This window comes from Pteropus vampyrus, unplaced genomic scaffold (genome assembly GCF_000151845.1).
Source record: "Pteropus vampyrus isolate Shadow unplaced genomic scaffold, Pvam_2.0 Scaffold28, whole genome shotgun sequence".
In the NCBI taxonomy this organism is placed as follows: Eukaryota; Metazoa; Chordata; class Mammalia; order Chiroptera; family Pteropodidae; genus Pteropus; species Pteropus vampyrus.
Window position 1 is genome coordinate 116,866 of NW_011888809.1, and position 19,907 is coordinate 136,772.

The window sequence follows — 19,907 nt, forward strand, 5'->3', positions numbered from 1 at the left end:
TAGAATCCAGGATGCAGGGAAGACTTCAGGGGTGGCCCAGCACCCTGACAGCAGGCACAGGAGCCAACATTTATTGAGATTACATTTGGTGCAAGGCACTCTGAGGTAGATAGTACCTGCACTTTACAGATGGAGAGACTGAGGCTTACTTGCCCAAGGCCATGCAGCTAATAACTGTCAGAGATGCAAACTAAGTTCTTACTGCTGTAAGTCCCCAGCCCAGCTGTTCTTTCATGCCCTGCTGCCTCTCTACCCACCTCCAGTCATGGCCCTGTCAGGGACAAGGAAGGTGGGGAGGATCAGGAGCATGCTCCCTCATACAGCACTTCTGAGGGAGTCCAGGATATCCTTATCTGCAGGAGCTGCCTGCACTGCCCCTATTATCTTCCCTATCTACCTCCTCCACTGGCTTATCCAGAGGCCCTTTCCCTCGCCGAGCCCTTCCCTGAGGATAAAATATGTGGTGGAGGGAGAGACGAGAAGGGGCTGGAAAGGGGAGGGGAACAAAGGGAGGGGGAGGAAGAGCAGAGCAACGGGAAAGCCCATCATCCATCAACTCAGCCCTGGCAGCTCATTACACAGCTGGTTAACCAGGAAGGAGAGGGGAGAGGGCCGCCTGTGAGGCAGAGAGGGGCCGGTGGAAAGGGAGAGCCCAAGAAGAATGAGGTGGTCGGGAGACGGGAGACAGTTTTGACATCCTGAAGATGCAGCTGTAGGAGTGTTCACAAGAGACGTGAGACCGAGGAGCCAGACAGAAATCAGAATGGGAAGGTGCAGAGACTGGGCTGGGGGAACATCCGGGCATGTGGACAGGCCCCACCCACCTCACTGTGTTGCTCACCTGGGGATTCCTGGGCCAGCGGGCCGGGGACAGGCACACCTTCCTGTCCAAGGGACAAGGGCTGACACCTAGCAGCCCAGGGGAGCAGTCTGTCGGGCTGAGAAGAAGAGCAGAGTGGTAAAGCTGTGCCCCTCTAGTGACCCCGCTGCCCCTTCAGGGACTTCAGTGCAAGCCAGTCTAAAGGAGATACCTTGGGCCCAACCTGGCTGCCTTGAGCCAGACTGTCGGGGGAGCAGCGCCCCTCTGAGGCCCGCGCCATGGTAGCAGCGGGACAGCTGGAGGCTCTGGAGGGAATCGCAGAACCTGTCAGGATAGGAAAGCCTCTGGTCCCTCTTCCTAGCAGATTTCCCCACCTCCGGGGAGAACTGCGTTTAGGGAGTTTCCTTTATAGTTGAAGGACTCTTCATCCCCAGCTCTGGGAGCGCTAGGGCCAGCCCACCAGCACCTGATCAGTACCTCCTGGGCTGTTCTGGGCAGTCCCCAGGCCACTGTGGGGGCAGAGCCTGCGCTTGTGGATGCAGCTGGGATCACACATGATCCCACAGAAAGTGACCCCTGTTGCCAGGATGGGCGAGAGAAAGTGTGTGGGGAGGATGGGTAGAAGGAGGGCCTGGGATTGCCGGGGACTGTGCCTCCCTCCTTAAGCCTCACTCCCTGCCCTCTCTCTACCCGAGTCCCGCTCCCTGCTCCCGTGCTACAGCACCCTGAAGCCCCAGGAAGCAACCCCCAGCAGGCCAGGGCGAAGCTCACTCAGAAGGCAGGTCTCCTCTGGGCTGGGGATGTCCCCCTGCACTGGGCACCAGTCTAGAGGCACATCTCATGGGAAGGACACATCTCATGGCCTCCTCCCCTCCAGCACCAGAACTCCCCTGCCCTCTGGGAGACTTTCCACTTAATTCCTAAGTGGGTGCCTCGCCAATGTGGGGAAAGAAAGTGCCACCATCAAGAAAGTGCCGCCATCAACAGCCTCCCCTACCCTAACTTAGAGCTGCTCTCCTAGGGAAAGGCTGCAGGCTCCTTGTACAGAACAGTTTCCATTTTTTTTTTTTTTTTTTAGCAGCTTAAAACAGCACATTATCTTACAATTTCTATGGGTAGGATGTCCAGCATAGCGTGATTGGGCCTGCAGCTTAAGGTCTCGCACAGCCGAAGTCAAGGTGTCTGAGGTCAACGAGGGAAGAACCCACTTCCACATTCATGCAGGTCGCAGGCAGAATGCAATTCCTTGTGGTAGGTCGTAGGGCTGAGGCTCCTGGCCCCCTTCATCTTCAAAGCCAGTAACGGCCCATGGAGTTCTTCTCTTTCTTCTAGTCTCTCTGACTTCCCCTTCTGCCGCATCTCTCTCAACAGTTTGCATGCTCAAAAGAAAACAGAAAACCTTCCCAGAACAGAACAGAAAAGCACTGTGTAGGTGGGTCTCCAGGTGCGCCCGTTCTGAGTCCTCTTCCGTTTGGTACGGTGCCCATGACACCTGGCACCAGGGTTTACTGCCTGACTTTCTCTCTGACTCGAACGGTCTGAACCTTCCATTCCATTCTTGTTTCCTTTGGCTCAACCAAGAAAGGCTATAAATTTTAAAAGAACTGTCTGTAGCCAAAAACCTAGGGAGAAACAATAGAGAACCAAACCCAGGAAATCATAGAGTTAAAGTTTACCAAAATAAGCGGGCGTGAGACCCTACAATCACAAACTTGCTTTTTCCTGACTGTGAAATCTGCCCAGAGATCACCTTCCTGCTCCCCTCCATGCCGCCCATCTGCTGCACCAGGGCAGGGTTCGGATCAGGACTGTCATCCAGGACTTCTGGGAGGCTCAGTGATGGGGGAGTTTGCCCTCGAGGGAAGGCACTGCCTTCCTCGTGTTTGCCTCCCCAGCACCCTGCTCACAGGCTGCCACCGCGTAAACGCTCAGTATTGACTGTTGGTGAAGGAATAAAAGGACGGAAAGACGGCAAACAAATGGACATGGGGTCAATACAAAGCCCAAGTGTCTTCTTAGGCCCTAGGCTCCCACCAACGGGCCAATAAGCCAGTGCCTTGCAAACTGACTCCGCAGAGCCAATCTGCAATAGCATTCGGTGGTAACTAACCAGGGGCCTCTCAACGAGGAAAGAATGGATATTTCAAGGGTCTTCCAGGGTGTGCAACATGCTTGCCTAAGGCCCTGCGCTGGACATTACCTCCCCAACCCTACCACAAGCTCAGTGTCTAGCTTCCCTTTGAGCCCTATTTAGTGATCCTTTCATTAATCTCCTGTGGATTCGTCACAGGCTTCCCAGCCTATTCTAGACTATTTCAGGTCCAACACCTGCTTTTTTCCTGCCTCTTTGTGAATGACCCCAGCCTCTAAACTAGTCTCTCACTAAGCCCATGAAACTTGGTGTCTACCTTACCGCCACAAAGCTGTTTATGTTGATGAGTCGGTCAACAAATGTTTATTGAGCATCTACTATGTGCTCAATATTGTTCTAGGTACTTGGGATGTTAGTGGATAAAGTTCCTGCTCTATGACACTTACATTGTCACACATAAATGTCATAAATTTCTCTCTGTCACATCTTGCTCCAATTCCCCAGCTTCATTATCTACATGACATCTCCATATAGATGTCCCACAGCACTTGACAATATCATGCCCAAACAGAATCCATACTTTCCTACCCCGAACTGGCGGTCTACATCAGTTCTCATTCTCCTAGTCTCAAGGACCCACACCACAGAGTCCTTTTCTACTCTTTCCTATCCTTAGTATTTTACAACATCCATTCCTCTCTCAGTCCAGACCCTCTTCACTCATCATCTGCATTTAGTGCGACAACATCCTGCTTGGCTTCCCTGGTGGCGGAATGGTTCCCGTCTCCCATCTCTTCCAGATGCTGCTGCCAGACTTAGTCTTCCCGAGGTGCTCATTCCCTCTGGGCACTCATTCTCTGCTCCACACCTCCCCACAGCCAACCTCCCCGCGGCTCCCTCCAGTCTATGGGATATTGTTACAAAATTACAGATGGCTGTCCACATTGCACGGAAACTTCCAACTCTATCTTTTCAACTTAAAGCCCTAAGGTACATGGACTGGCACCTGGCTGCCACCCGTTAGTGAGAAGAGGCAGGAACGGGATAAAGGTGGCAGAGCTCCAAGTGGTATGCCTGTTTTGAGGGGCTATCCTTCTTCATTAAGGCAGACAGTAAAGAGTTGGAGGAAATGACTTTGCAGTGATAATAAGCGAACACATTAGGTCAGACTTCTTTTCAGAGAGAATAAGGGTTATCCAAAAGTAAAAGTCAGAAAGAAGGTTAACATTTGAGAAGTGCTAGAATAGTGCTTGGCACAAATTCGAGGTATATTAAATTTTTTTTAAAAAGAAATAGATCAAATCTCTTAAGCATCTCAGGAGGAAAGGACACCAGAAAACTTTTTAAAAAAAATTTTTATGGTAAATAATTATTTGGAGCCTATGAAGCTGTTTCTCAATAAATGTAGAACAGGCTTGTTTAAAGGGCTATTTTTGTTTCTTGCAGACAGTGTCTTTTATTTCCCAATGTAATAAGATCTCATTTCTGGTTGTTGGGAAAAAAAAGTTTAGTCAACTTAGAGCTGTGTTATGATTAGGAGAGCCAAAGAAGGGATCAGGGCAGAAACACCTCCCACCACTTAGCAACTGAGTAGAGTGTGTATGCCGCTTGGCAGCAAACACTGCTTCCACTTGAGGATGAGACTCTGAGTTCTGTGGGAATCTGTGTGTGACAGATTCCCAAGTACGTGGGAAAATAATCTCTGACTTGTTCAAATAGCCCAAGAAGGGTAACTGAAGCTCTAGGAAGGAGTAGAAGGGTTCTATAAATGATTCTCTTTTCCAACCAACAAAGTCCTCCAGGAACCTGTGGGAGAACTTGTCAGGGCCAGGGTTTGGAATGAAGCCTGAGAAAGGTTAATATTCGCAGGACAGGAGAGGTCTGATCTCCCCAGAGAAGATAGCCTTATACCTTGTCTCACCCTTCTCCCAACAGCATCTGTGGTTATGAACTCCTATTTCTATTGGAATCTACTCCCAAACCTCTTAGTCTGGTCTGTCAGACTCTCAACCCTAATGATTCAAAGCAGGAACAGCCTGCTCGGGCTAGGTGGATCTCCTCACTGTGCTACAGACACAGAACGACCACTCCTCTGTTCAAGCTGTGTTGGAAGATTCTTCTCCTTCCTCCCACCCACCTGCCAAAGCTTGCCCCTTCCTCGGGAACCAGCCCAAACCCAATTCTGTGGTCTTTTCTGACTCTAGATCTGTGCTGCTCTTTTCAGGAAACAGGCTCCCCACAAGACCTTAGACTTGTTCTCTGGCTGGTTAGATCTGTGTGGCTTGTCACTCCCACTGGTTCTGGATGCTGTGAAAACTCCAACTGACTTTTAAAAAAAAATATATATATATAAAAATATATATATATATATATGAATATGGGTTTGAAATCAAGTGGTCCTGTATGTGAACCCTAGCTATACGACTAAGCCACCCAGTAACTTTTCTGAGCTACTTTCATCTGCAAAATAATTGTAAAGTTGGTATAAGATTAAACATATTAAATTCCCACTCACAGTAAATTGAAGAAAAAATGAGTTTCTTCCCCTTTTCCTGTCCCTGTAATGTGCTAATAGCTCTTTGCATAAAGCAGGCTCTTCCTGGATGATGTTGGAGCATTTTGAACCATAATGTGCAAAAGTGTGTCGGTTCAGTCAACAAGTCACTAGATACCTTACCAACTAAGAGGCCTCAAAAATGAGGGTGAGAATTATCTTGTTCATTCTTGTATTCCCATTGCACATAGTGTTTTGTACCCAGAGGGTGCTAAGTTAAAGTCTGTTGGATCAAGAAACTTCTCCAATGCTACTAGAGTTCATGGAATGGAATAACTTACACACTGTGAATGATCCATAGAAGCCCTAACCTGAAGATGCATGAGCTACTCCACCCTAGGCCCTTAACCCAGAGTTTCCAAGCCAAAGTGCTCCTCAGCCCTCCATGGCATCTGCCTCTCTGTCCTTAGTTGTCTTTAAAGTCCACTGTCAGACAGAGGATCCCAGAGATAGTAGATAGGAGGGGCTCTTAGCAGTGATGGCAGCTGGAGAAGTCCAAGGTTTTGAGGATGCAATGGCCACCTCAGCTACTGAAGGAGAGGACTAACTAGACGGAGGCAGAAGAGTAAAGGTCGACAGGATAATGAACCTCACCAGTCAGGACCCAGCTGCTCAGCCTTCCTCTTACCATGACTCATGTCAGGACTTTGAGTGCAACTTAACGACTCAGAGCACCCCAAAAGAACAGCACGTTCCTGCCCAGAACCCCAAAGAGCCATGACTCTGGCAATGCCAAGCCTGTCAGCTCAGTCCTAGCTAGAACAAGAACCCACCAGTTCTCGTTTTCTAGAAGAAAGCTTTGTCCATTACACTTAGCATCCTACGCTGAAGCCAGGATACATGCAAAGCAGCAGAAACTAGAGGCAGCTAAGCTGTTTATTAAATCAGTAGAAAAACTGTACAGAATTGAGGCGCAATTAGGGAGACAGGGCTGACCCCCGTGCTGGAGAAATCCAGTCCAGTCCCATGCCTGAACTGTGGTCTGCATGCGTGTGCCTATGAGCACATAAACGATCTGGACACCCCAGAGCATCTAAGTGTGCTGCCCCCGTGGGGGGCACCGGATTCCGTGCCCAGCGGCTGGGCCTGACGACAAGAGAATGCGGAGCTGGGCCCTAGAAGCGGCCCAGCACGGTGGCTAGCAGGGCCATGCGTATGTACATGCCATTCTCGGCCTGGCGGAAGTAGGCCGCTCGGGGATCCGAGTCCACTTCCACACTGCAAGGCAAGGAAAAGAGTCACCACGCAGTCCATGATGACCTATCCAGGACTGAGTGCCCTCCCACAGCCAGCCCCCGGTTATCCTCAATTTTGACTCCAGGTCACCTTATCTCATTGACGCGGGGCATGGGGTGCATCACCACCATCTTCTTCTTGGCCCGGGTCATGATGTGGGGAGTGAGGATGAACTGGCCAAAGCACTGCGAGGCAGAGAGAGGCCCCGTCAGCACCTCAGAGCAGGGGTAGCTACGAGGCCACAAGCCTGGGCTCTCCCCGGGTCCCCTCCACACCCATATGACATTATCACAACTGAGGGGCCCTGGCCAAGCTCCTGGGGCCCAGCCTTCCTGGCTGAGTATGGATGCTTGGCAACTCCAGCCCTGGCTGATCCTCAGCCCTGGCACTCACAGCTTCATACTCCTGGGTAGAGCCAAAGCGTTCCTTCTGAATTCGTGTCATGTAGAGCACGTCAGTGTCGGGCAGCGCTTCCTCGATGCTCTCGAATTCCTCCTGGAGGGGGAGGCAGAGGCAGGGTGAATGCAGTGCCAGGTTCTGCCTGACTGACCCATGACCCAAGCCTCCCAGGATCTCACCTGCTTGGTGCCACGGGAAGCCACAAAGGCCCACACATCAGGTGGCATGCGTAGGCTAGGAGGTGCCACATAGCGTAGGCTGACACGGTACTGGGTGAGCAGGCAAGCCAGGGAATGTACTGTGCGTCCATGTTTCAGGTCCCCCACCATGGTGATCTAGGGGAGAAACCTGATCACCAACAGGACCCCTAGACTGAGCAGCCCCCCGTCCCATTTCGAAGCTTTCAGGCTCAGGACCAGGATGTAGGCCTTCTTGATATAGCAAGTACTTCCCAACTGCCTCCCCTGCAAACCGTCCCCAGACAGGCCACCACCTCACCGTCATGCCATTGACTGTCCCAAGCTCCTCTCGGATGGTGAAGATGTCCAGCAGGGCCTGGGTGGGATGCTCTCCGACTCCATCCCCGGCGTTGATCACCGGCCTCCGGCAGTGCTTGGCTGCCAGCTGTGAAAATGCGAACAAGGAAGGAGAATCCTGCCTTCCGCATCTCCCTGCCTCAGTCTTGCTCTTCCTGGGTTCCCTCAACCATCTGTCCCAATCTGAGATTTGTAGTCACAGAAAATGTGAGCAGAAGGGACCTTGTGTCCCTGGGTCCCAAGGCACAGGTGCACAGGCCAGCCTCACCTCCACTGCTCCGGGCTGGGGGTGCCGAAGCACCACGACATCAGCGTAGCAGCTCATAGTCTGCACGGAATCAGCCAGGGATTCGCCCTTCTGGACGGAGGATGTGGCTTCGGAGAAGCTGAGCACAGCTCCCCCCAGCCGGGCCATGGCTGCTGCAAAGGAGCTGCTGGTCCGTGTGCTCACCTCGTAGAACATGGAAGCCATCACCTTCCCCTGGCAGGAGGGCAGGATTCAGTGCGTGTGTGTGTGGTGCGTTCGTCTTGGGGAACACACAGGCTTACACGAGAGGGGTGCTGAGAGAATCCTTCTCCCCAAACCTCCCCGTGACCTGAATTTCCACCATTTGTGTCACTCTGAACTACAGGCTCTGCCTCCCAAAAGCCCTTGGTAAGAGTCTGAACAAGACATGCATTCCCTGAGAGAGAAGGAACTATCCTAGCTCTCCCCCATGAAAACATCAGCAGACCGAGGGACCAATGAGTGGGCTTGTGTGCTGGTGCTCAGGGCCTCACGAGTCAGCTGCATGCTGATGGGAGCGCAGATGTGGGCACCCAGAGCAGCAGGCTCTTCCAGAGTAGAGAAGGCTGAGTTACCATGTGTGCGGGGGGCAGTTTGGACTCACAGGAGGGAGGGAAGCCCCTCTGACCACCTGTTGACAGGGGCTGGGACCCTTAGCCCATAGCCCTGACCCTGACCTTGAGGATATCGAGGCTCCGCTCCTTCTGCACCATCATACGCAGCATGTGTGCCACATTGAACAGGTGAGACATCTAAGAAAGATCCCAAGTCAGCGAGAAAGGCAGTGGACCCTGGAGGTCCTAGCCCCAACTTGCCAGATCCTCAAAGCTCTGGGTGTCCCCATCCTCCCTCACCCAGGCACCTGATCCTTGGTGAACTGCTGGACGGACAGGATATGTTGGCCCACTAATGAGTGCAGCAGGGGTGAGGTCTGGGGGTGCAGCAGGCCAGGGGTCCCCAAGTTCTGGGGTGACGCCTGTCTAGGTACTGGTGGTGGAGGATAGCAGGTGCCATCAAGGGTTCCCATCAGCTCTGCTGTGAGGGACGGGGCAGAAGAGGCTGGTCAGAGGGGTCCTCCTACCCAGGCCAGATCAGAGGTCCCCAAGGTGAGCATGCGTTCCAGGGGAGTCTCTCACCTGGCTCAGCTGCCTTCCGAGAAGCCTTTTCCTTTGGTTCCTCAGCTGCAAATAGGACAACAGGGCAGACGTGAGCCGCAGCTGAGGTCTGCGAAGAGCCCGTTTCCCCAGGACTCCGGATCACAGTATCTGTGTTAAACCGACTCACACCACAATAACTCTAGCAGGCGAGGGGAGGGCAGGAAGGACTAGCAGCTGTGGGGATGCACATGTGATTTCCCACGGGGGCTGCTGAGCAGTGGTCCCCTCCCGGGGCCCTCCCAGGTGGCAAAGGGATCCTAGGGAAGGGCAACGACCAGGCTCACACCAACCGACCACCTGGATTTACCCCACGCTCTGCTGCCCCGTGGGATCCCAGCTCCCGGGCGGAAGAACACAGCTGCCCACAACAAAAGAGGGCCTGTGAGAAGCAGCTATGGGATGCCTATCTCACGCTGGGCAGACTGATTCAGCCTAGGATGAGGGGATGGCAGGAAGGACAGGTAAGTGGACAAAGATGAGGTGCCGAGAGGGGAGGGCCTGGATCGGTTTCTAGGCCACTGAGCCCCCAACCCTAGTCCGTCTGGGACCCTGGTAGGGGAGAGGAGCCCGTCCCTAAGCATCTCTAAATCCAGGTGGCCAGCCTTCCACATCACAGGGCCTCTCTCTTACCTGGCAGACCTGGGTCTGAGGCTCGGTGGATTCGGGGTGGCAGGTGGAAGCGGCCATCGGGGAGACCTGGGATGCCTCGGCGGGGCCTTTCGGGTGTCTGGAGAGACATCGGCCTAGTGTTTGAAAACTACTGATTCAAGCCCTCCTCAAACTCGATCCCTCCTGAAAAGCCACGGATTCTGTTCTCCATCATCTCCCCATGGCTCTGTCCTTCACTACGCTGCTCTCAACCAGGGCAGACACACTGGCCTCTGAGAGGTGTGTGCTAGCCCCGCGACAGGCCCCAGATACATCTCTGGTTGGGTTAATGGGCCTGCGTTTCCCACAGGTTGCCTCCTACACTGACAGTTAATTCTGTCTTGCAGTGACAGAGAGGTAGGTGGTGGGTATTTTAACTGTCAAGTAAAGAGCCTCCTACCCTGAACCCCAATGAAAATGTTTGTGCCATCTGCATTGCACAAATTGGCTGTAACCCCCATGACCCCCGCCCCACCCCCGAGCAGTGTGTGTACCGTGGTGATCTCACTGGTGGCAGGCGCTGAGGCCGTGAGCTGGGGAACAGCCCCCTGAGGCCACTTGCGTACATCCTGTCCATAGCCTGGGGGCACCAGAACCTGCAGGCAGAAGGCAAGGGCGGGCCAGTGAGGAGGGGCAGAGCGCCAGACTGGGATCCTGAAGGAGTGGAAGCCAACAATGCCCCGGGGGACCTGTGCCCACCCACGTACAGGGCGCATGGAGGAGGGAGCGGGTAGTGCGTGGATGTGCCAGGGTGGGACGAAAATGGAGCTGAGGTCACCACTGGGACTGGGCACAGGCCACATACGTACCTGCCCGTCGATATAGGCAACCTCCCCTCGTAGGACCACACGTCGGATGGTGCCCTTCACCTTCTGCCCCTCGAAGGGTGTCCAGTGGGCCTTGGAGAAGGGCATGTGGCTGGGAATTGTCCATTCGTGCTCCAGATCCACCTACCCAGAAGTCACGGGTTATGCTATGGTAAGGCCACACGATGGAATAATCCCGAGGGCCGGAGAGTCCCCCACCCCTCTGCCCGCGCCCCATACCTCCACATAGGTGTCCTCCTGCGGGGGCAGGTGAAAGATGCGCCGAGGGCTGTGGTGCAGTCGCTGCAGCAGGTCGTCCAGACTGAGCCGGCCCTCGCTCACAGCTGTCAGCAGCAGTGGCAGCATGGTCTCGAGCCCCGGGAAGCCAGGAGGAGGCCTGGGGCTGCCCTTCTCCTCCAAGGTATGGGGGGCTGGGAGAAAGACCGTTACCCTCAGCACCAATCACCTCCATATCTGAGCGGTCACACTCACCACCAGGACTGCCACCTCACTCCCAGCCCCGATGCCGATTTTTTTCTGGGAAAATAGGGAAACAGGGACTTCTTCTGGGGCCTAGACCTTTCACCCACGTTCTCTCCTTTATAATTTTACTCATTTGCTCATTTGTTATTTCCGTGTGCATTTATCCAGTACCTATCACAGACCAGGCACTGTACTAGAGGCCGAGGCATGACTCGGATCAAGTGTCAGTCCTCACGGAGCCAGAGTCCTGGCCCAGGTTCCCTGAGCTGGGCCGTGGGCCTTGCTGTGCAGAGGAGGTGCGTGTCAGGCCCTCTCACCATGGTCTGAGGCAAAGCAGTCGATAACAGCCATGTTCTCCCACAGGGCTTCCACGTCCTGGCGGGAGCCAAGCTCAGGCCGGACCTCTCCCTTCCCTGGCCCTAGGGACTCCAGGTCATCGCGGCTCAGGAACAGATGGTGGGGCGCCACCTCACAGGTCACGGGCAGCCCCTGTGCCTTTGCGGCTTTAATCAGCAGGATCTGGGGGTAGAGTGGGGAGATCGAGAAGAGGCCTCCCCATGTGCCCTGCCCTACAAAGTCCCTGCAGCCAACATCCCTTCTTGGAAAGTTACGGGGCAGACATGCTGATGGTGCTGGCTCCAGGCTTCCCTGACCCCTGCTGCCCCGAAGGACCCCCCTGACCTCTTAGTGTTACTGAGAAAGCAACAGGGCACCAGGGCCTCTGGGGCACTCTCACCTCCTCCTTCCGTGCCACGTGACAGATATGCACCGAGCGCTGGGTCAGCTGAGCCACCATGAGGATGGCAGCAACGCTCTGCCGCTCCGCGTGAACCACAATGGGAAGGTGGGAAGGCCACGTCTCGAAATGCTGGGGGCAGAAAGAATTTTCAGGGAGTGTGCACGCAAAGCCTTTGATTCTCTGTGCTCGTCAGAGACCAAAGCCTGCACAGGGCTCTCTTGGCTCCTCACTGCTGTGAGCCCACTCTGTGGGGTCCTCCAGCCAGGACGGACTGTCTGGCTGCCTCCTCCCACATGCCTACTCCCTTACCTCCATCCACTGGGCCACACTGTCCAGCTGCAGCTCAGAGAAGGTCTCGTTGAGGTAGAGCTTCAGCCCTGCAGCAGACCCGGCCACAGAGCCCAGGGTCCCTGCATTTTCTGACGAGGCTCCGAGGAATAAGGCAAAGTCACAGCGGGCGCCAGCTTCTGCCAGCTAGAGAGGATACATAGGAGACAGGACCCATTGGTACCTATGCCAGCCTGGAGCCAGCGGCCTGGGCCCCTGGGGAGGGGCAGAGGGAGCAGGGCTCATGGGGGCAGGGGACGTTAGTGGGGGTATGTGGGTCACCATGAAGCAGGAGTTCAAGGGCTCACCTTCTGAGCCAGGGCCAGAGCGGGGGCATCGATGATGGGGGGCCGGGTGTTAGGCATGGCACACACCATGGTGATGCCCCCGGCCAGGGCAGCAGCTGTGCCTGAGGCAAAGTCCTCCTTGTGTGTCCCACCCGGTTCTCGCAGGTGCACGTGAACGTCAATCAATCCTGGAAGAACACAGGGGCAGCAAAAGTAGAGGAAGAGTCAACAGACATGAAGGGCATCAGGATGTGAGTTGGGGTGGCAAGAAAATACAGGTGAGAGCTGGCAAGCCCTGGTCCGTGGATTGAGAAATAAAAGATCTCAGAGTGACAAAGATCTGGGGCCTCTACACTACGCAATCCAAGGCAGGGCGTGGGCCCCACCATACCCAGGCTCCCTACGCCTGCTGTTACCAGTGTCCCGAAGCTAGGTTCTCCCAAGAGCTGCACTTACCGGGTAGCCGCACAAGCTTCTGGGAGGTCATGCAGTCAACATGTACTTTCATAGGCGGGGCTGGCCCGATCTGGCCTAGGGCCTGCAGGTGGAAACCACGGTCAGCTCTGATTTAAGGGCACCCTGGGAGTTGCAGGTGGGGACTGGGTTTCCCATAACCCGGGCTCCCACCTCTCTATACCCACCTTCTCTCTCTGCAGCCACAAAGCCTATTAGCATGGTTGCTTCATACTGAGATTTCCCAGCCCCATGACACTCTCGCTTCTCTCTCCTCCCCCCACGAACACTTGCTGTCTCCCTCCCCTGCACCCAGGCCTCAGTTACCTCCACGAACAGTTTGGTGCACTTGATATCGATAATAAGGGGCACTGAGAAGTCAGCGGCCAGACGCCGGGTGCGGTAGCCCTTGGTGACGAAAGAAGAGAGACGCCGGCCCCCAGCCCCACGCATTGACAGGTTAATCACGAGCTCAAAGTGATTCTCAGCCAGCTGCTCCAAGATGCTTCGCTGTGGTGGGCACTCACCATCCACCGCCTCCTCAAAGTGCCAGTCCACAGCAGTTACCTGTGGCCCAAAGACAAGGTCAGAGCTGGGAGGGGAGGCGGTGCAGAAGCCCATGAGGAGAAGACTGAGGACCCACAGGGTGGGGACCAGGGCTGCCTCTATTTGCTACTGGCAGTCTACTTCTTGACAGGAAAGAGATCTAAACTCGTTTGCCAAGAACTGTGCAGTATAAGCCCCCACACACGTACATTTAGAGATGAAATTCTCAAAGAACACATGAGGATGTTAACAAGTGGCGGAGAGATTCTCAAGGATTTTTTTCTCTTTGCTTTTCTGCACATTCTACTTGCTCTACATGGACTGCACGTGATTTGTACAATGACAATAAAAGCAGAGGAAGAGAGAACTCTCTGGTGCTTTCACACCCTAGAAGGAAGGGCGGTGTGGGGCAGGTCGTGGTGCCCCTGTACCTTGACGCCGTGCTCGGTGTAGAAGTCAGCGGTGCCCAGACTGGCATAGAGGCTGTAGCCCAGGCTCTCCAGCAGCCGCACAGTTGGAAGCAGCTCACTTTTGTTCTGAACCAAGCAGGAGGAGGGTCAGGTTGTTTCTCCCATCTTCCACTTTAAGGTCGGCCCTGGCCCAGAGAGCCAAGGCCATCTGCCCCAACCCCTCTGCCCGCCTTTCTCTGGCTCCCCAGATTCAGTACCTTATAGCTGCCAATGGTCAGCAAGATGTTCTTCTTAGGGATCTTAAAGCCAGTGCTGAGCATGGCCTTGAGGTACGCCTCACAACGGCTCTCCCCAAAGCCGGCCACTTCCCCAGTGCTGGTCATTTCTACACCCAACACCACGTCAGCACCCGCCAGACGAGAGAATGAGAACTGGGGTACCTGAGGTAGCAAGATGTAAGAGAGGCTAAGGCATGAGGGGCCCTCCTCCCCTCAGCAGGAGAGGCAGCCACAGTCCCCTCTTCTTGGTCCTACCCAAACAGCGGAGTTAGCCTGCTTGGCTGCTGCTCCACGTGTGCCCTACACCCGTCAGCCAGCTGCTTCCCAAACATACTCCTGGTCTTCCCTCAGCTTCCACTCGGCTACTCCCTGGCCTTGGAACACTTCCTCAACAAGCTGTGCAAACCAAACATCCTGACCATCCTTCAAGGCTCAATTCAAATACCACCTCTTCCCTGAAGCCCTCCCAGGCTACCCCTTTTGGAAGTGGCGTCTCTCATCTGTAAACTCCTTTAACATTTTGTTTATTATCTCTACTATGTAGTTTTATCATAGACTGTTCTATAAATATGCTGTTTTTGGACCCAACTTCTCTGTGTTCCATTACTAGAGTGGAAGCTCTTAAGAGACAAAGGCCATTTATTACCTTATGGCCCAGCAATGTCCTGCCCACAGAAGATGCTCGGTTTACGTGTTGACTGATATGTAATTTGTATGGTGAAGGAACTCTCTTTCACTCTGTCTCCCTGCCACTGACTGTGAACCTCAGTTTCGATCCTTCTTACCTTGACCCCCACGACACCAGAACCAGTCATGAGCCCCACTGGTTCCACTTCTTCCCCCATGATGACCCGTGTAGCCAAAGCTACTAGGTCTACACCTAGTGTCTTGGAGACGAAGGGGAAGGAGCGAGAGACACGCACGTTGCATTCAATAACTTTCAGCTGGTCGTCCTGGGGCAGAGAGAAACTAGTCAGGCCTTGTGCAGGCTGGGCTTTCTCCCCCTCACTCACCACTCTGTGGGGAATCAACCTGGGACAGGGTTCAGGGTGACTGACTGTCAGAAACCTGACAACGCTGCGGGCCCTTGCTATCACCCCTTCCCTCCAGCTTTCCGGCCTGTTCTCATGAGGGCAGGAGACAGTGCAGGGCACCCTGACACTGGGGCTGGCACAGAACAAGGAGCTGCTGCAGCCCCCTCTTCCTACCTTGGCAATGAGCTGCAGATTGAAGGGTCCCGTGACCTGCAGCTCCTGGCCCACGGCATGTACGATGGCTTTGATCCGCTCCAGGGTTTTGGCAGTGATGTCTTGTGGTGGGGTCACCAGCGTGGCATCCCCTGAATGCACACCCGCGTTCTCCACGTGCTCAGAGATGGCGATGGCTGCCACCACACCATCACAGGCCACAGCATCCACGTCGATCTCCTAGTGGGGGAGCGTGGAGTGCCATGTGATGCAGGCAAGGGACAATTTCTTCTCCTACTTGCCCCAAGATGCTCCCTTCCTCAAGCGCCCTGGTATAACACATCCTTCCCAGCCCACTGCACCCACACACTTCTGTAGCCCCGGAGCAGGGAGTCTTCTCCAGGGCAGGGAGCCTGCCCTCAGAGACTTCTTTTGGTCTGCAGCCCCCTACCTTGGCCTCCTGGATGAACTTGGAGATGACCACAGGGTGCTCCTTGGAGACAGCTGCTGCGCTGCTCAGGAAGCGCTCCAGGTCCCCGTCAGTGTAGGCCACGTTCATAGCGGCACCACTCAGCACATAGGAGGGACGCACCACGCAGGGGTACCCCACGGTCTGGCAGAACTGGCGAGCAGACTAAGGGTACGGGGAGCTTAGCTGGATTGGTCACACCCATGACATCCTCCAGCCTCCAGCTCCCCACCAGGCCCCAACTCACCTCTAGGTCACTGAGCTCCCTCCACTGAGGTTGGCTGATACCAATGGTGTCAAGAAGCCGAGAGAACTTGAAACGGTTCTCAGCTGAGTCGATGGCTTCAGGGGAGGTGCCTAGCACCCGGCACTGCTGCCGATGCAAAGCCATGGCCATGTTGTTGGGCAGCTGCCCACCCATGGAGAGGATCACGCCTTCAGGGTTCTCCAGCTCATAGATGTCCATCACCACCTACAGTGCAGGAGGAGAAACAGGTGTGGTGACACATTGGGTCAGGGACCTGAGCCTTCTGGCTCCCTGCTCTTCACACTCCACCGACTTCCACTCACATCCCACAAGTTCCAAAGAATCTTAGTTCTGCCAGCCCAAAGCCCATGACTTCACCTGGAGACACAGGATGTGAAGACAGAGGGCCTTGGGGCAGGGGGGTGCTGCCCGGAATGTCTGTGGTTCACAGTCAAATCCCTAGGCGGTTCTCAAGTCAAGTCCCACTTGACCTTGGCCACCCAGGCTAACAGACAGGCTTCATCCCTCTCACCTCAAAAGAGATCTCATCAAAGTAGAGCCGGTCACACATGTCATAGTCGGTGCTGACTGTCTCTGGGTTGTAGTTCACCATGATGGTCTTATACCCCATCTGTGAGAGGGAGGGGACTGATATTATCAATTAGGTGGTAGGAAGAGCATGGAGAAGCTAAGCCAAAGCCTCTACTTTAGAGAGCATCACCTCAGCTTTGGGAGTAGGGCCAGCACTGTAGATACTGGAGAAGTAGACACCAAGTGTTGGAGAGGAGGCACATGCCTTGTGTGGGACACAAGATGGCCTAAGGGAGCTCCCCCCACTCAACCCACACTGCTACAAGAGAGGAAAGGAGTAACAGGTAACAGAAAATGCCAGGGTTAAGTGTGGGTAGAAGGTAATCGTTGGAGCTGAATAGAGCAGCAGAGAAAACGGTACGAAAGACTAGCTCCTGGACCTTTCGGAGCTGCTGGATGCAGCCCACGGCACACCAGTCAAACTCAACGCTGGAGCCGATACGATAGACGCCAGAGCCAAGGACCAGGACATGAGGCGTTCGAAAGGTGAGGTCATGGGTGGTGCCCCAGTATGTCAGGTACAAGTAATTTGTCTGCGCCGGCCACTCAGCTGCAACGGTGTCAATCTGTTTCACTGCTGGGCAGATCCCCAGTTCCTGACGCAGCTTGCGAACAGCCAGTTCTGTGCTAGAGAAGGGGCAGAAACATAGGCCCTGGGAGTGGGGTACAGACTGAGCATAGAGGGGAGATTCCAGAGGAAAATAAAATTCCCCAGAGGTGAAGGTCAGAGGCTCTGAAGCTCCCCACTCTCCCCACCCTTCCGAGGGCCCCTTGCTGGTACAAAGGTTCCCTGCCCTGCACTTCTCAGCCGGAGGTCCTCACCGCTATTTCTCACCTCAGAACTGCAAGGGCAATCTGCTTGTCTGAGAAGCCAAGGCACTTGGCCTGGTGCAGCAGGTATGGGGGCAAAGGCTGTCCACGGTGCTGCTCCAGCAGCTGGGCGTGCGCGACGATGCGCTTCATTCGGTGCAGGAACCAGCGGTCGATGCGCGTGAGTTCATACAGGCGCTCCACCGAGTAGCCAGCCCGCAGAGCGGCTGCCACCACAAAGATCCGCTTGTCCGTTGGAGTCTCCAACTCCTGATAAGGAGAGGGCAGGCTAATGGATACGGAAGGAGTGTGCAGAGGTAGGAAGCAGGAGAGTGTTAAACATCACGTTCCCAATCCACTGTCAGCACCTCAAAAAGCCCAAGAGCACGAGTGCCATCATCTTAGGAAAGGAAGCTGCAGACCACAGCAGAGGCTCTGCAGTCACAAAAACCTGTACACAAATCCTGGCTCTGCCTCTTAGTTCCTGTGTGACTTTGAGCAAGTTCTATAACCTATATAAGCGTCAGTTTCTTCACCTATAAAAACAAGTCTAATAATCCGTCCCTGTATGATTGTAAATATGACATCACAAAATTCACAGCAAAGTGATAACACAGCAAATATCCAATAGAGCTTGCTGTTGCTATTACAGGTGACATGCTCAGGGGCTGGGGACAGAGGGCAGCAGGGTTCATTTTAGGTATATTGCCGAGGGGACGGGGGCCACTTACCACATCACTGACTGGCTTTACTGTGTGATCAAAGCCCACACAATTCTCATCCACCATGCGCAGAGCTTTCTGGAAGGCCTCCTCAAAAGAACGTCCAATGCCCATGACTTCACCTGGAGACAAAGGATGTAAACACTGGGTCTTGAGGGCAGCAGGAATGCTCATGGTTTCCAGTCAAATGTCCCAGAGGTTCTCAAGACGCATGGTGGTAGGAGTTATGGTGTTTCATTATTAAATCTTTAATTTTCAGCTCTTCTCCCTATGATTTTCAGGTTTTATTAGTGAATATAGAATTAAAATGCCTAAAATGGGTATGTGAATATTGGAACATGTTACAGTTTATCACAGTGGCCCAGCCACTGATAGTTATCCACTTAGTTTGCTTTATTCATATTGTGAGGACACCATCTGGAATCTGTCTCATCCCTTAAAACTTTTATCAAAAAGTCTGGATAATGGGAAGATGATACCATTACTCCTTGAATCCACCTAGAGCTAATCGCATTTATAACTATCACTTTATAATACTTCTTCCTGGACTTTTTTCCCAGGTATATTTTATATGTGATTATAGCACACATACAACTTCCACCCTGCTACTCTCTTTGTAAGCATCTTCTCACATTGCTATGTGACCTCTTTACCAGCAGTTTAATTTCTGTATGATTTACCAGAATTTAACTGCTCACTTACTGAAGGACATGTAGCTTTGAAGTGTTCATCATTCTAAGTAAGGCTGTGATGTGTTCTGTGCTTTGGATTATCTTTTTTTACAGGGCGAGGGGATTATCTTTAGTATAAATTTCCAGAAGTACAGGGGCAATAGGTTCTGACCTTCGTAAGCATTAATTGCTTTACAGAAGTGTGTTTTACGATTCAAAGAATAGGTTTAACCAATCTTCTAAGAAGTATGTATGATCATTTTAAACAATTTTTGCTAATAAGCAAAAATGTTATCTCATTTAACTAGATTTCTATTTACTGATAAGAGGAATCCCAACCCCGTTTGGTTACTAATTTCCTCTTCTGTAAAGTTTTGTTTATGTCCTTTGACAATTTCTCCTAGGGTTTTCAAGTATTTCTTACCGACTGTATTTTTCTGTTTACAACCCTAATATTTCTTCAAAAAAATTTAAAACACCAAGATGTTAATAGTGTTAAGGAAATAGATTATGAGTGTTTTGTTTAATTCCTTCATAATGTGGTTACATTACATAAGTTTTTATTTTGGGTAAAAGAAAAACTCAACATACTATTACTTGCATGCCCAGAAAAATTCTGGAATCATATATATGATTAAATTAATATGATTATATATATTGTCTTTGTGTGACAAGATTATAAGTGATTATTATTATTATTATTACAGGTGACTAATGATTATTCATTAGTTAAACTATCTTTTCTATTTCTTGATGATGCATATATCTTAACTTATATAATAAAAGTTACAAAAAGTTACTAAAGATCACATTCCAAAAATACTTGAATATATGTTAAAACTGAGATGTCTTATCTAGGAACCAATCTTTGATTGTTCTATTGCCAATCCATTTCTTCTAGCCACAATTTAATTATGGCTTCGTTCCCATGTTTTCATATAATTTTCATATAACAGGAATTCATCTCCAGAAGGAACAACTTGGCAGTCTTATAAGATTTCTAAAAATTCTGAAATAAAATCTGAGCTTAGACTTACTTGTTTAAAGGCTACTATTGCTCTTAATGAAACAAAATGTTTTAGAGAACAGTCTGAGGCAATTAAAAAGGACACTGTAAGGGAGCATATGAACGCAATTCCAGCACACTCCACCA

At 52.5% G+C, this 19,907-nt stretch overlaps 1 protein-coding gene across 1 annotated transcript in view; it reads right to left on the reverse strand.

Annotated features, from left to right (window-relative positions):
* Positions 1-6,581: 6,581 nt before the first annotated feature.
* The window catches only part of CAD (carbamoyl-phosphate synthetase 2, aspartate transcarbamylase, and dihydroorotase), a 23,147-nt gene continuing 9,821 nt past the window's right edge, over positions 6,582-19,907 (reverse strand). The window contains exons 16-44 of the mRNA XM_011356486.2: positions 18,093-18,205; positions 17,387-17,631; positions 16,932-17,178; positions 16,493-16,591; positions 15,961-16,185; positions 15,696-15,878; positions 15,266-15,484; positions 14,843-15,010; positions 14,037-14,219; positions 13,801-13,905; positions 13,151-13,390; positions 12,827-12,908; positions 12,392-12,558; positions 12,066-12,230; positions 11,754-11,885; positions 11,335-11,536; positions 10,775-10,965; positions 10,538-10,678; positions 10,223-10,324; positions 9,711-9,807; positions 9,060-9,104; positions 8,786-8,955; positions 8,601-8,675; positions 7,906-8,118; positions 7,600-7,725; positions 7,281-7,436; positions 7,096-7,197; positions 6,793-6,887; positions 6,582-6,684 (exon numbers count right to left, since the gene is read on the reverse strand). Of these exons, the coding sequence (XP_011354788.1) occupies positions 6,582-6,684; positions 6,793-6,887; positions 7,096-7,197; positions 7,281-7,436; positions 7,600-7,725; positions 7,906-8,118; positions 8,601-8,675; positions 8,786-8,955; positions 9,060-9,104; positions 9,711-9,807; positions 10,223-10,324; positions 10,538-10,678; positions 10,775-10,965; positions 11,335-11,536; positions 11,754-11,885; positions 12,066-12,230; positions 12,392-12,558; positions 12,827-12,908; positions 13,151-13,390; positions 13,801-13,905; positions 14,037-14,219; positions 14,843-15,010; positions 15,266-15,484; positions 15,696-15,878; positions 15,961-16,185; positions 16,493-16,591; positions 16,932-17,178; positions 17,387-17,631; positions 18,093-18,205 (4,391 nt within the window). The remainder of the gene's footprint in view (positions 6,685-6,792; positions 6,888-7,095; positions 7,198-7,280; positions 7,437-7,599; positions 7,726-7,905; positions 8,119-8,600; positions 8,676-8,785; positions 8,956-9,059; positions 9,105-9,710; positions 9,808-10,222; positions 10,325-10,537; positions 10,679-10,774; positions 10,966-11,334; positions 11,537-11,753; positions 11,886-12,065; positions 12,231-12,391; positions 12,559-12,826; positions 12,909-13,150; positions 13,391-13,800; positions 13,906-14,036; positions 14,220-14,842; positions 15,011-15,265; positions 15,485-15,695; positions 15,879-15,960; positions 16,186-16,492; positions 16,592-16,931; positions 17,179-17,386; positions 17,632-18,092; positions 18,206-19,907) is intronic.